We start from the raw sequence: 16,141 nt of genomic DNA, 5'->3' as shown, positions 1-16,141 counted from the left end.
GCTCAAGTCCCTAATCTTCCTATGCAATGATGATGCCACCTCGTGTGTTGGGCTCTCCGCTGGCTTCCGCCACCCAAAGAAGAAGAATAAAGTCTCAGAATCACAGATCTGGAAGGGCGGTTAGAGTTCAGTCCTTTGCAGAGAGGATAGACTATTTTCTGGAGTTTCAGACAGATAAAGGCAGATCTTGATCCTATGATACTTCGAGTGATGAGGCTATAAATTCACCACTGTGTTCTCCACACATTACAAAGTTAGCTGGTTATCAAAGGTAAAAGAGAAGCGTAAAGCCCAGCTGCCCGGAGAAATGATTGGTCGGCCCTCTTGAGGGAGAGGGCTGGAGCTGGACGTGTGGTGGCCTTAATATGCGAAAATCTCTTCGACAGTTGGTAATGAGGAGACCTATCTCTATTTAGTGGAGGTGTTCTTAAGCTTTTTGTAACAGGACCGTGAGGAGTAGGCTTCTTGTTTTTATAAAAATCTTTGATCTTTCTCTACTCCAGAGAAAGATCAAAGATTTTTATAAAAACAAGAAGCTCGTTCTGTTTTTCGAGCTTGAGATGCCCCTCCCCTTCTGCCAATTAAATGTCTACATCTCTTTCAAGTTCCATCTTAAGTTCCACTTTTCCATAAAAATTTCTCTTCTTGCCTTAGCCTATATAATTAAAATTATTTAATTTTCTTTGCTTTTATAGTTCAAACCAGCTAACCGTGTCACTGAATTTCTAATCACAGAGGAGAATCTGGTGCTGGAAAGACTGTGAACACGAAGCATATTATCCAGTATTTTGCCACCATGGCAACGATGGGGGAATCCAGGGAAAAGCTGGTGAGTGTTCGTCTGTCTCAGCTGGAGAGTAAGGTGCTTCCATCCAATGATCGTGGAGGCTCTGCCTTGACCACTTAAGGGGAGCATGAAGGGGACAAGGGGCATAAAACGATTAGAAAATTTTAGAAAAGTCTTTTTTCCTATCTTTTCTTTGCCTCTTGAGAGGATCATCAAATACTCCAAACCAGTAACCCCAAAATGGGAAATTACATAATTGTTTCAAATCTGCTTCAGGGGTATTTACTGGCCTGATTTTTGTTGGCTGGACCCTCTAAGAATTAGGCACTTGAGATCTAAAGCATCTTTCCGAAAGACTAGGGATGACCTTCCCTGAGGTCATCAGGGCCTTGAATGGCCACTTTTCATATTCCTGAATCACTTTAGCTACTGTGAGATGCCAGACTCCCAGAAATGTGCACCAGGAGAAGCCTGCCTCCTTCACCACTAACTCCTGGATCAAATCACAAACACTCGACGGAGTGTTTAATTACATTCCAGGTTCTGAAAAACTTTACTGTCTCTCTCTATTTAATTATTTTTAGCCTTGGCTATTTTTAATTTAGCTTACTTTGTTTAGCTCCATTAACAGGTCGATGGATTTCATAATAATTGAGAATAACTAGACCGTGAGAGTTGACATGCAAAATAAAATTGGATAATGCTGAGTGGAACTCAAAACCAACGAGTTTTCGAGCTGTTAGAGCCTCTCATCCTTCTATGTCTGACGTTCTTATTTTCCTTTTTCAATTTGAGCCTGGATGTTTCCTGCCATTTTTGCAAAGTGAGAAGTATATCAAAATAGCAATCTGGTCCAGTTTTCAAACCATGGAAACTTTCTTTTCCAACCACCGCATTCCTGAATTTGGTTGATTTCTTTAGGTCTCATTGAACTCTATTATACACTAGATGCTACTTCATTCTTGTGTTCATTTTCAGTTGTTTGGTGTGTGTTTGGTTTAGCCATTAAGCTTTATGATAATATATAACACAATGCATAATATGTAACACTTCTATGAAAATCTTTACTCCTATAACCCTTTTACCTATTTAAAGGACAGTAGACCCATAAAACTTAGAAGGGAGATAATTTGTAAATAATAAATTCTTGAATAACATATACTATATAATTCCCCCAATAGCGTGGGGCTTTAAGGCTGAGTGGAAAAACGACAAAGCCATGTTGCAATGTGGGTGCCGAGTGGTTTTTCAGACCTGTTCTGTGCAGATGACTTGCTTTGCCCCATCAGTCTGAGCACACATGATTCAAGTTCAAGACCAATACCACTACAAGTCGCTGCTTGGTATGGACCTCTAGATTATGCAGGAATACAATTTCATAATGCCAAAACTCTGCTGTATTGTCTTAGGATAAATTTCCAGATGCAAGGATTAGATGGGAAGAGGAGATGAACATTGAGGGAGAATATATGGAGTGAAGTTTGGAAGTAGACTTTTGTTGTTGCTGTTTATTTTGGGAAATATTCATTTTCTTTTCCTACGCAGGCCAATGCCACCCCAAAGAGAGTATTGCAAATAACTGAGTTCCCACATATATTCATATGGGTGTTGGAGATTACGTCAGTCTCTCATCCATGTATTTTTCTGAGTTCCCATTCCAAAATAACATTTTATAACTAAAATCGAAGCAGCTTTTGGCTACTGGTTGTCAAAGGAAGAGTGAGGTTTGGCCTGGGCATGGAGGGTTTGCCCCATTACAGAATTCTGACAACTTCATCAGCTGTTCTTCTCTTACCTGGATCTCAGGGGACTTCAGAAGATCTACTCATGCAAGTGAATCCTATCTTGGAAGCGTTTGGAAATGCCAAAACCCTGAGAAATGACAATTCCTCTCGTTTTGTAAGTAATATGATTGAGCAGTATGTGAGTCTTTAATTTTTAAACAAATGGTAAAATTCATATCTATGCACATAGGTCTCAAAAAAATTTTCTAGAACATCAAACAAGGGCTTTGATTCAAGTTTATTATATTGTTAGATTACTCAAAAAATTTACCAGCTTCATCATTAAGACATTTAAAACTATATATAAATATGTACCTGCGAATCTTCTATTTATTTGGCCCATTTCAGGAAGAAATTATTTATCTTAGTTTCAAATTTCTCTGCACTCTCAGTAGGGAAGCTCACCCAGCAAAGTTTAATAATGTTTATATATTTTATTACATTTTGCAGATTTGAAAGTACTTTCTTTTTCATAATTTCCTATACTCCTTATAACAAGTCAATTTAGGAAGCCCTTCCTAATCCACTTTCTATAATTATTGTTCCTACTCTTGCCTACGGCCCCTCTACCCTTGCATATCTTTCACTGGGGATTTTTTTCATTGGGTTAAAGTGTTTTTTAAAGTAGCTTTTGATAACTAGCAGTCCCATTAATAGAGGAAGAATTTGGATTTGTTAGTTTCACAAATCCATTTGATGCCGAGTGAGTGGCAGGGAGCCACTATATAATTTGCAAGGAAATTTGCAGAAAGCTTCCTGTTTGAGCCTCTGGGCATACTTAAATAGCAGTCTCATGCTGATTTGGCTGTTGGAGCTGCCCCACAGGCACTTACATCTGCCTGCAAGTACGCCTGCAGAGCAGGCGCTCATCCTGGTTTGTGAAATGACTGCTGGATTTGGGATTTGTTAGAATGTGAAGGGATTTTCTGCTGAAATATGAAAGAAAAAAAGCTGAAAAAAGAAGAGAGGGAAAAAGAAAGAGAGGGAGAACAAGAAAGATGAAAGAATAAAAGAAAGGAAGATAGAAAAGAACAACAAGTAGAAAGAAAGATAAATAAGGAAAGGAAGCAATTGAAATAGAGGGAAAGAAAGAAGTGGAGAAGCAAAATAAACAAAGATGGATGAGTGGGAGGAGGGAAAGGGAGGGAATAGAGTCCAGAAAAAATCTGGGTTAAAGTCTTTCAATTAACATTATGTATGTATGCATACATGTGTATAATATACGTGTACAAATCTGTGTGCACACGTGTGCATGTCTATATCTTTACATACACATGTGCATGTTTGTGTGTGTGGCTTCCCTTATCCTACGTTTTTTCACTTAATGGCTCAATCCGCCTGTATGCAGCCACTCCATCTCGCACCAGGCTGCTGGTCTGCTCTGCCTCCTTCCGCCCATGGGCCGACCTCCGCCGGGCTGCCTCCCCCACTGTACCAACATCCTCATCTCGTAGGCTCTAGCTGCCCCTGGACAGCCACCTTGGCTGCATATGGTGTTCCAGTGGCTCTGTCACCTCTGGGCAGCCTTTCTGCCCCACTAGATCCTGTCTTATAGGTTCTCATTGAGAAGGAAGGAAGGGAGCCCCATCTATCATTTATGTCAAAGTGGAGTTTTGAAACATAAATTAGATCGTGTCGCTCCTCTCCTTGAAACCTCCCAGGGTCTCCGGAGCACACATGAACTAAAACCCTCCTCCTTCCTGTGGCCCATGTGGCTTACATGATATGGTACCTGGTGCCTGTCTACCTCTCAGACTGAGTTGTATGCCCCCTTTCTCTTAACTCACCAAAATCCTGCATAACTGGCTTTTCTTTTGATTTCAAAACATTAGAGCTGTTGCATTTGCTGCTTACATCTAGAAACAAGAGTTGGGACCACACCTATTTTTCTGATGTGGTATCTTCAGTGCCCAGCAGCTCTCCTGGATCATGGTAGATCCTCAACAAACGTTTGTGGAATGAATGAAAGACTACACTAAGCAGATTCTATTTTTTCTCATTTCACTGAAGCCAGAGAGATCCACTAATGCACACACCAGTACTCAGCTAGTAATTGGCAGCTCTGAGACTGGAATCCAGGATGACTACCAGTCCTGATGACCATTCTGGCTGCCTCCCAACATCCATTAACTGGTGCCACCTTAGACCCGTGTTGCATTTTTTTTAACTATTGGAGAAGTAGTCGCTTTGGGATTAATGTGTAAAATGAAGCCATTTCAACTGTTTAGCGTGTTTGAGTAGCCGACTCTGTTCTGTGCCCACTTAGGGCAAATTCATCAGGATGTACTTTGGTGCCAGAGGCAAGCTGTCATCTGCCGACATTGATGTCTGTAAGTAGTCATTGTCCTAGCTGATTACTTTTCTTGTAAGTTTTGCAAGAACACCTAAATATGGATCTTTATCCATTTCTCATCATGCAGATTTGCTTGAAAAATCCCGGGTGATTTTTCAGCAGCCTGGAGAGAGAAACTACCACATATTCTATCAAATTCTGTCTGGAAAAAAAGAACTTCACGGTAAGTGTATTACTTTACAGCTAAGGGTTGTTCCAAACAAGAGACAGGAGTCCAATTATCGGGGCTGGAAGAGTGCTGTTTACTCAGCCTCTTGGGCCCCAGAGAACTCAGTCTATTTGTCCTAAAATGTCAGGAATTAAATACATTATAGAATGAGTGTTCTATAATTTTATATGGATAGAGAATAAATAGTAACACTTTTTTCCAATTTGATAGTGTTTGAAGGTGGGTAGGATACTCAGCAGAGTTAAATGAATCTGTGTGTGTGTGTGTGTGTGTGTAAAAAGTATTAGATCATTTAAGGCCTTAAATGATTAGAACAAGGGGTGGTATAGACAAGAGGCCAAAGGTGGGAGGTATCACCATGGTGTGAAGTGGTCAATAGGGGTTTTATAAAGAAGAGAGCATTTGGGTTGGGATATGAAGAATGGGAAAGGAATTTAAGCAGAGAAATGAGTGGAGGGTATTTCTGGTAGGAGGAACAGTGTACACAATGGCAGGGAAAGGCAAGGCAAGATCAGGGAACAGAGAGACCAGGTTGGCTGGAGGAAGGATTGGCATAAAGGAACAATGCAGATTTTGTTCTGGTGGTTTCTGAACTCAGGGAGTTGGGAGGGTGTGTGCACGTATGTGTGTGTGTGTGTGTGTGTGTGTGTGTGTGTCTGTGTGTTATGGGGTGGGGTGGGGTAATGGGAGGTCATGACTTGTTAAGGGCAGTGACAGTTAAGCTAGTGTGATGGGCAGGGTGGACTGGATGCACAAATACTAGAGGGAAGTGATTGCAATAGTCCCAGTATGAGATGACAAGTCTAAGGTAGTGTCCGTGGGAATTGGGGAAAAAGGGGGTGAATTCACGGAAGAACAGTCAGGTCTTGGCAACGACTGAATGTAGGAATGACAGACGGTGATGAGTCAAAAATACTCCCAAGTTTTGTGATTTGACTAGGAAAAAGGTAGTGCCATGAACAGAAATAGAAATGCAACTTGTTGGGTAGTAGAATGCATTTCATGTATTCATTCAACACATATTTATTGTGGGACAGTGATGTGTGCACCAGGCACTGTTTTTTAAACATGGGGAATAGAGGTGTAAAAAGACAAACAAGCTCCTGCCCTCATGAGCTTACATTCTGGTCGGGAAGGCAGGTAGCAAACAAGGCAACAAAGAAATACGTAATTTCAGAGAATGGTAGTTCTACAAAGAAAAATAGGATGAGGGGATAGAGTGAACTGGGGTTTGGTAGATTAGTGAGTGGTTATATTTTATTTTTATTTATTTTTATTTTTTATTTTTTAAAGATTTTTATTTTTTTCCTTTTTCTCCCCAAAGCCCCCCGGTACATAGTTGTATATTCTTCGTTGTGAGTCTTTCTAGTTGTGGCATGTGGGACGCTGCCTCAGCGTGGTTTGAGGAGCGGTGCCATGTCTGCACCCAGGATTTGAACCAACGAAACACTGGGCCACCTGCAGCGGAGCACACGAACTTAACCACTCAGCCACAGGGCCAGCCCTGTGAGTGGTTATATTTTAGATAGAATGGTCAGGCAAGATCTCTCTGTCTGAGAAGGTAATATTTTTGCAGACACCTGAATGAGAGAGGAAGCAAGTAGACAAAGATTTCCAGGAATAAAGTTCCAGGAGGAGGGGCAGTGAGTGCAAAGGCCCTGAGGCAGGAAGGCATTGGGTTTATTTTTGAAATAGCAAAATGGCCATTGCAGGTGGTGGAGTGGAGAGGACAGCGTAGGGGGAGATACACAGGGGCCTGACCACGCAGCACCCTGTGGGCCATGGCAGTCTCACGTAAGAGCACTTGTGTGAAGTGCTCTGGGAAGTCATTGGAAGGGGAGAATGATTAGCTGATTGGATTTCAAAGCTATTGCATATAAAGTCAGCCAATGAGGACAACAGTGCTTCCAGAGGAGGGGATGTGGGGTGACAGTGAAGATCCAGGGGAGCAAAGTGATGGGGAACAATCCTCCAGCCCATTATGCTTGGTGTCTTGAGTGCGTGGTTTCCAACTCCGAAGTGCCCTCACCAGATGGGCAAAGTTCTGCAAACTGGACAGTTATTTTTGCCATGGGTGGAATTGGTGAAATGTAAGAATCAGCTGTTCTTCCTCCCTTCCCTCTGCCTAAACCTGGAATAGAATGTTTTGATCTTCTTTTCATTGACCCTGCCAAATCTGACCTTCTTGACACAAATTTCTACGCTGTGCAGGCCATCTGACACAGGGTCCCGTGTGGGTACCAGCAGTGACTGCAGGATTTGGGGGAGCATCTCTTTACTAAGGGAGCCGTCTGAAGTCTCTGGGCTGCTGGAGACAATGCATGCTTGTCCTGACTCCTTTTAGCTCGTTGAGTCTTGGGGCTGCTGAGATTGATTACCGTGCGAAGACTGACATCTGGTGGTCAAAACTGGGTATTGTCAGTCCACTGGTCATCCGCGCCAATTGTCATTCTTCGGGACATTTTAAAATTTGCAACTCTTTCTATTCCTGTTTGCTGAAGAAGAGCTTCAGAGGGGCCTGAGGATCTATACAAGAGGGCACATCTTAGCAATATGAGGACTATGTCCAAATTTCCAAAACTACGAGCATCTGTCCATCCTACAAAAGGATTAAGTCTGGACATCATAGCTGAGAGGCTGTCTACCCGCTGAAGGAGCTGAGGAAATGGGGTGACGTGTTGCCCCAGAGCAAGCCCCCACCTAGCCTCTACATGGCTTGAGCATCCCTTCTCCCCTCCCCTTTCAGTTAAGGCTGCCCCTTTTTCCAGGCGTGCCTAAAACCCACTTCAACTCTTCCCCACTTCCCGTGCTATATGAATCCTTCAAAATCCTTTGGTTCTTAATGACATCTGTACAGTTTAGTCCTGCATATATCTTCCTTTTCCTCTCATTTTCATTGACTTTCTGTTCTTTCTACTTACTTTTTGCACCCATTATTGCTATTCAACTAATTCTTAAACTCCAGAAAGAGAGGTCAGGAAATCTGTCCTTGTCTCTCAGAATCCTTGACGCTTTGCCTAGTGTCCTGAGTATTCCATAAGGGTTGTGACAGCAATGCACAGTGGTGGCCGCCAAGTCTGTCTGTCTACTGGTGGCCTGAATGCCTCTGGGGAAAGAAATGGTCAGCAACTGGGCCTCCTATTCTGGAGCATATTCAGTTGCACCCACTTTACCCATTAGGTCTCTCTTGATCTAGTCTCATATCTTTACTCTCTTTTACCCCACTAGTATAAGGGGACACAAGACGTGTATATGATTGTGCAGACCGTGTACTTCCTAACTCCAGAGAGTGCTATTCAAACTGTAGACCATGTGAATGATTCTCTCTGGAGTTGGGCAGTGTGCAACCTCTTCAGCTGTACATGGCAGCACTGAGGAACAGGTAATGATGGGTGATGTGACCTAGAGGCACTAGCTACAGAGCTTTATTTGTGATCCTAAAGATTTTTGGCCCAATCTCAGCTTTGCTCCTTTTCATAGTGAATACAGCTGAGTCTTGGAGAACATTCAGCCATGCAGAAAGTAACTTTAATGTTAGGATTACATGTAAAATAAAGCCTTGAATGATAAAATAGTCAATCTTAATGGGCTCTTTGCATCTCCTACTGGAGAGTGGGCTCTAGAAATGAACCTGCATGAAGGTTGACACCTCTCTCTTTGAAATTGTGAAGCAATTGGCTTTTACCTTTAGCGTCCTCTCATTACTCCTCTCTATGCTATCCACCCCCACCCCTCCTGACAAGCTCCCCCCGTCCTCTGTGTGCTCATAACCAGTCAAGAATATTCTATGTGGGCCTTTACTGGTCTGGACTGTCTCTCTGGCCCTAATAGTGTCTCCTAAAAATGCATTCACTTTTTTTTTTTCATTCTCTTAGGGCTCTTGCTCTTGGTAGAAATGGAATTAATTAAATAAAGGAACCCCTGTTTACGTGATACTCCTCCAAGATAACCTCAAGCCTCAACACAATTAAAATTCATTCCTCCTTGAAAATAAATGTTGATGAGTCCCAGAGGGGAAGATGTTTTAGGCTGAAGGCCTTGCAGAGTTCCTCAAACACACACATGCATTTCATCTGTACATCCTTTGGAGCCACCACTTAGCACTGAGTGCAGCTGTTCCTGCAAACGGATAGGCCAGTGCCTCAGCCATATTTCTAGTTGTAAGGAGATAGAAGAAAAGTCCATTAGGTGTACTTAATGACTTCTAGAAACAGTGCAAATGGGAGCAGGGAGGTGCTGAGGGAGAAGCGCATATACAGCACTTGGCCCACCATTCTGCCTTACTACCAGCCCCCTCCTGAATCTTGACCCCTTCCTCTTCTTCTCCCCTAGACCTCAGACACATGGTGTTCTGCCCCCCTGCTCTGTCTCAGTGTTTGTCTAATTGTTGAGCCTGCTTGGATGGAAGCAAGGCCCTCCTTCTACCTAGGACAACGGAGGAAATGGGATCCCATCATGGTTACAGACACAGTTTGAGTAGGCGGGCGGCGTAGTCTAACAGAAATACTAGAGACCGTCTTCTAAATCCAATTTATTGTTAATTTAATCCTGGGCAAGTAGGGAGCCTTTCTGGGTTTCTATTTTCCTGTATTCCACATAGAGAAAATAGTGTCAAATTCAGCACCTTTGATCATTGTAACCAGGGTGAAAATGATCAAAAATGACATCATAAACATGAGAATAAAATACAAAGTATCTAAAAGGTCACCAGTTAGAATGATCTGAAAGGTAATTCTTTGCAGAACAATGTTGAAAAGTAGTTTTTTTTGAATGAGTCAGCCAACTGAAACCCGCCCCCACCCTAAAAACACCCAGCGTTTCCTGCACTGATTAGTGTGATCCCCTAGCTCCTGTGAGGGAAAGCACCGTGTATTTTTATATCCTTACCTCCTCCTGTAGCATATACCTATCGTAGAGAAGAAAGATTGAGTAAATGCTTTGATTTGAAAGACGTGGAGATGATGTCTGTATTTGAGCTGTGAAGGAGGTGACGGACAGGATGGTCATAGCACCAGGTGTCTGGCCTGGGTAGGGTGGTGACATTCACTGGCATGAGGAACTGCAGAAGAGGAAGAGCTTCAGGGAAGACATGGAAAACATCATAGATTCAATTTTGGTAGCATTGGTTTGAGCTGCATATGGCCGTCCACATTGAAATGTCTAATGGGAAGTTAGAAATCTAGGTCTGGAGCTCAGAAAATAAATGTAGATTTTAGCATCGCCAATAAAGCCATGAATGAACCTTCAAGAAGAATGTATAGGGATGTTCTTGACCTTGAGAACCATGGCAGTAGTTGACAACACTGATTACTCCCTCCTCCTTGAAACTCTCTCCCCTTGGCTTCCAGTATACCTCCCTTCCTTGTTTCCCGCCTAAATCTCTGGGTGTTTCTTTGTGGGTTCCTCTCTTTCTCCAGTCCATGACTTTAGAGTGCCCTAGGGCTCAGTCCTTGGGTCTATCTTGTGGTGACCTCATCTAGACTGGCAGTTTCAAAGATCCTTTCTATCTGTTGACTTCCAAAGTTTGACCAGGAGTCCAGACTTCTCTCCAGTATTCCAGACTCATAGCTAACTGACTCTTTCGTATCTCCACTGGGTTTGGAGAAGGACCAAATTATATGAATGTCTTACAATGAAATTTACTTGTTATTGATATTTTCTTGTTCTATTGTACAGCTATTTTTTTGAGGATTTTGCACAGTGTAAAATGACATAATCATAGATTGCTATGGTTTATGCTATACACAGAGTAAAAACTATGGGTTTTAAATGTTTGGGGAAATTCCTATGGAAAAAAGAGTCATGTAGAGAACCTCTAACAAGGTTAATGTGCATGCTCAAGGTCTTTTGAGATGTCAGTGTGTAAATTTCCTTTTAGCTTACACAAAAAGAAAATAATTTGAAAGAAAAAAATTTTTCCAGAATTTTGTAAGACAGAATCACACAGTATACGTATATTCTTTTTTGCCTGGCTTATTTCGCTCAGCATGATTATTTTGAGATTCTTCTAGGTTGTAGCATGCATTCATAGTTCATTCATAGGCTTCTTGAATTTGATGTCCTGAACTCCACCCCTCAGACCTGCTGCTACCACAGTGCCTCCCAGGTCCACTGAGGCAGCTCCATCCTTCCACTTGCCTGGGCACAAGCCCTTGGAGTTATCCGGACTGTCTCTTTCTCCCACCTTATTCTCACTTGTTCCATCAGCAAATCCTATTGACTCTACTTTCAAAATGTAAGATCTGGCCAATTCTCACCATCTCTATTGTCACTACCCTGGTGAAATACCGCCATCTGGATTACTCTACTGTCTCCTGCGTGGTGTTCCTGCTTCCACTTGTCCCTCTGTCTTTAACCTAACAGCCGTGGCAAACTAAAAAAAACCAGGTGATGTCACTCCTCAGCTCAAAAACGTCCAGTGGCTTCCTGTCTCACAAAGAACGTAAATGCCCAAATCTTCATGATGGCCTGAGAGGCGCTATGACCTGAACTCTTGATGCCTCTCTGACCTCATGACCTCCTACTCACCACTTTCTTAACTTGCTCCTTCTTTGACCCACCTTAGCCAGTCAAAATGCCAGGCAAGCTCCCGCCTCAGGGCCTTCGCACTGGTACTTTCCCCTTTCTAGAACATTCCTCCCCTAATTATCTCCATGGTTCTCTTCCTCGACTCTTTCAGGTCTTTACTCAAATGTCACCTGATGGAGACCTTCCCTGATCACCCTCTTAAAACTGCAACTCTGCATCTGCAATACTTTTTATTCCCTTTCCCTGCTTTTATTTTTCTCATTGGTGCTTATTACCATCTTATGTGCCACATATTTTCATCTCTTTTACTAATTCTTTTACTTCTGTCTCCTCCTGTTAGAATGTAAGCTTTATGAGGGCAGGAGCAGGACTTCTTTTCACTAATGTATCTCTAAAACTTAAATAATGCCTGGCACATTGTTTGATCTCAAAAAATATTAGTTGGTATAAAGTGAGGCATGAGGAAGAACATAAGGAGATTCCTGCAAAGTGTTGACATTTAAGGGAATTTGAATCATCATTCAAGTAAATACTTTGAAAAATTGTTATGGGTTATATTTCTATTAAAACATATATATGTTGTACTTGCCTTCAGCCTGATTCCTTTGGGTTAGCTCAATTTCTTTTTACGTCTTAGCTTTCATAAAATAGTTTTATTGAAGTATTATTGACATAAGTGTAAGCACTGGCATGTGTATTCATGAGGTGAAACCACCACCACAATCAAGATAATGCATGTGTCCGTGCAGAAGTTTTCTCAAGATCTTTTAGAATCCTTCCCTCCTACCTCTTCGTCTTCCTTCAAGGCCTCCCCTCCACCCAGTCCCCAGGCAACCACTAATATGCCTTCTGTCACTCCAGGTTAGATTGCACTTCTTAGAATTTTTTAAGTTGAATTCATATAGTGTATACTCTTTTTGGTCTGGCTTATTTCACTCAGCAGAATTCTTTTGAGATTCTTTCATGTTGTAGCGTGGATTCGCAGATCGTTCCTTTGTTTGCTGAGTAATAACCCACTATATAGATAGGCAACAGTTTGTTAACTGTTGATGGACATTTGGGTTGTTTCCAAATAGAGCTGCTGTGAATATTCATGCAGCCTAATTTCTTTGTTTCTGAGATTTGGGTTCAGGATAACAGAGCTTCACTTGTTGAGTGATAAACGAAAAATCAGATCGGCTCAAAGGCACTCCCCTGGGAGTGAGTGTTAGGCAGGAAGAGGTTAATGCGATTCGGCCAAGTCAGTGACTGCTGTGCTCCCCACAGCCTGCCTGGGCTTCAGCCTGTGTTATATTTCCGGCTAAGTGAATCACGTCAGGAGTATGAGACATATCAGAGGTGCAGCGTTGAGCACAGAAGCTGATTTATGGGGCCCTCGAAAGACGGAGTCAGCCTCCTAATAGGGTGGACGTGATGTGACAGGATTACACTGCTGATGTTCCCTGGGTGCCGACCCCAGGGCCTGCCTGCTTCCGAACTAGCTTTTGAAGCACAGGCCTCTTAGACTTACCATTTTCCAAAACATTTTTTGTCCTCCAGCCCTCAACCACGTATCTAGGCCAAATTCCTGTTTTCAAAGTTTGGCCCACACACATTATCTGTTTTTTTTTCACACCAGTTCAAGCTGCTGCAATTGAATCTGCTTTCAGATCTGGGCTGCCTGGTTTTCTCTTGGGAGGCATTAACACATGACTGACAAGTTAATAGAGGGCAAAAATTGATTGCAGAGGTTTGGGTGTAGAATATGGATTTGATTTTGGCTTGTTTACAAGTATGCTATACCCTGTAAGAGTAAACTGTGAATATTGGTCAATTCTTTTCTAAAGCCTCGTGGATTTCTCTAAGCTGTTTAACTGATGGTTTTCCCTCCGCAGACATGCTCCTGGTGTCTGAGAATCCCTATGACTTTCCCTTCTGCTCTCACGGAGTAGTTGCTGTGGACAGCTTGGACGATGCTGAAGAATTTCTGGTCACAGATGTAAGGCTTGTTGGTTATCAAAGCGAAGACTGGTAACGGCAATGAGAAATGAAAGAAAGCATCTTAGGTCTCCTTTCTTCCGGAAGGGTCCTGGAGAAGTGACGTTCCTTCCCCTGCGGGTGGAGGGTGGAAGGAGTGGCTCCAGGGCTTCTGTCCAAAAGCTGACATTTATTGCAACAGTGCGCGTTGTCAGTGTAGTAACTTTGGAACATTTAGAAAAGTAGGAAGATGTTTCAACTCAATGGCAACCACTGTTTTTATTTGGCACATATCTTTACAGTCTTTATTCCTTTTTCTATTTAGGGTTGCTGCTATATAGTTGTTTTGGTGTATCCTTTTTTAAATAAAAGCTCATAATCATACTGCATCCACAATTTGGTATATAGAGTTTGCTTTTTCCATTAACCTTATAAGCATGCTAGTACAACTCTTCATAAACATTTAAATGAATACTTAATATTTTATCAATCACTTGTTCTGTAGTTTATTTAACCATTCTCCTATTGTTAGATTCAAAGCTTTTTTTCTTTTCTACTGAGGTGAATATCTTTGTAGGTAAATTCTTTTTCTATGTATCAGATTCACCTTATGCTCGATTCCTAAAAGTGAAATTACTAGGAAAGGATCATGAATTTTTTATAGTGTCTTGATACATATTCTAAATTAACTACTCGAAAGATTGCATCAATTTCCACCCTCTGGAGTGTGTGAGAACACACATCTTACCATGTGCAGTGGCTCCTTAGGATGCGGTTCTTTGGTGACATGGTTTTTCTTTTCTTAAACAGTTCCTTTTGCCAGTCTTTGAAATGTATCTGCTCTGGAATAAAGTTGGGAGAACATATGGGATGCCAGAAATAAGCAGCCCATCAGATATGGTGCTACTTTCTGCTGTAACCATGAAAGGAAGATAATTTACCTCACGTAGCCGGTTAATGATCTGTTGCTGGAAGGGAGAGGAAGGGAGCAGGGCATCGAAGGAAAGTTCTAAAACTACTGGAAATTAAACAAGCCACGTCTTGTGCCTTCCTAATTCTCTCGTACAGGGCTAAGCACACTGCAAGGGCCCAAGTGCCTACAGGGGCGATTTGCATTGCCTTGAACAGAGCTGCCCCACTCAGGGCTGTGGCTCCTTGCCCTTCAGCAGCCCACAGCCGGCTGAGTCTAGGGGGGTGTGACACACAGCGGGGTGAGATGCTTACTGCAGCCATTAGGCAAATGAAGACACAACCATCTGTTTCTCTTTCTACAGCAAGCCATGGACGTCATGGGCTTCCTTCCTGATGAGAAGTATGGATCCTATAAACTCGCTGGAGCCATCATGCACTTAGGAAACATGAAATTCAAACAGAAACCCAGAGCAGAGCAGGTGGAAGCAGATGGCACGGAAAGTAAGAATCCCTGTGACGATGTGGCGTGTACTCTGTTCAAATCCCTCACCCGGGCCTGCGGCCCTTTTCCTTGCAGTTGACCTCGCCCCTTGGTTTTAGGAAAATGTTGAAATTAATCAGCGATCTCCCTTGATTGCTGTTCCTCAAAATTCTTCTCTCAACCTCCATTTTGATGTGGAATCCTTTATCTCAGAATAAGCAGTGCTTAATTAATTATTGACGATGTCAGTAAATTTGCTAAACTTGGGTGATGCAGGATTGACCAAGACATAGCCTGCCTTCGGCACACAGGCTGTTGAGAAAAACCAAGAAGGGAGCAATGTACCATCAGATGGATTCAGTGACATAATGGAGATGAGAACAAACATGGTTAGAATTCCAAAGGTGGAGTTTCTACTGGGTTGAGACCACAACAAAAATGTGTTTTTTATTCACCTTCAAAAAAATCTATAGTCTTGCCTGCTTACCAAAAAGATTTGAGGCATTTTACAAGAAACGATCTGTCTAGAACGATTATTAAAATAGAAAATCACAATTATGAAATGAAGGAAGCATAGTTAATATAATTATTTCCTTTAATGTTAAAATTCCTGGCAACTGAGACAAAAAGAAAAACCCATTCATTCGAATATTTCAACCAATGATTTTTTTAATTTTATGTTTTCAATTGTGGTAAAATATACGTAACATAAAATTTACCATTTTAACCATTTTTAAGTGTACAGGTCAGTAGCATTAAGTACCTTCACAGTGGTGTGCAACCATCACCACTATTCACTTCCAGAACTTTTCCAACATCCCACACTGAGACTCTGTACCTATTGAACAATCACTCCCTATCACCCACCCCCTTTCCTCACCCCTGACAGCAGTATCCTACTTTCTGTCTCTATGAATCTGACTACTCTAGGTACTGACATTGAACCTGAAATCAGTTCTCTCACACGTTGCACAGCAAGCCAATCTCTGACATCGAGTGTAGTGGAAGAAAGTAGGAGTTTTACTATTGCAAAGCACTGAGCAAGAAGAATGGGCAGCTAACACTGAAATCCCAAATTCCCCAAAAAGCTAAAAGCAAGGGTTTTTATCTGGGGTTTTAGGTAGGGGAGGGGGAGCATACAGTCTGGGTGGTCGGAGCTTTTCTACCAGCC

At 42.2% G+C, this 16,141-nt stretch overlaps 1 protein-coding gene across 1 annotated transcript in view; it reads left to right on the top strand.

The window, feature by feature from the left end:
• Nucleotides 1-16,141, top strand: part of MYH15 (myosin heavy chain 15) — a 124,410-nt gene that overhangs the window by 7,268 nt on the left and 101,001 nt on the right. The window contains exons 5-10 of the mRNA XM_044771643.2: nucleotides 736-829; nucleotides 2,594-2,686; nucleotides 4,838-4,901; nucleotides 4,992-5,087; nucleotides 13,496-13,599; nucleotides 14,852-14,990. Coding sequence (XP_044627578.2) covers nucleotides 736-829; nucleotides 2,594-2,686; nucleotides 4,838-4,901; nucleotides 4,992-5,087; nucleotides 13,496-13,599; nucleotides 14,852-14,990 — 590 coding nt within the window. The remainder of the gene's footprint in view (nucleotides 1-735; nucleotides 830-2,593; nucleotides 2,687-4,837; nucleotides 4,902-4,991; nucleotides 5,088-13,495; nucleotides 13,600-14,851; nucleotides 14,991-16,141) is intronic.

Source organism: Equus asinus, chromosome 5 (genome assembly GCF_041296235.1).
Source record: "Equus asinus isolate D_3611 breed Donkey chromosome 5, EquAss-T2T_v2, whole genome shotgun sequence".
In the NCBI taxonomy this organism is placed as follows: Eukaryota; Metazoa; Chordata; class Mammalia; order Perissodactyla; family Equidae; genus Equus; species Equus asinus.
This window is presented reverse-complemented; position numbering and strand designations above follow the sequence as displayed.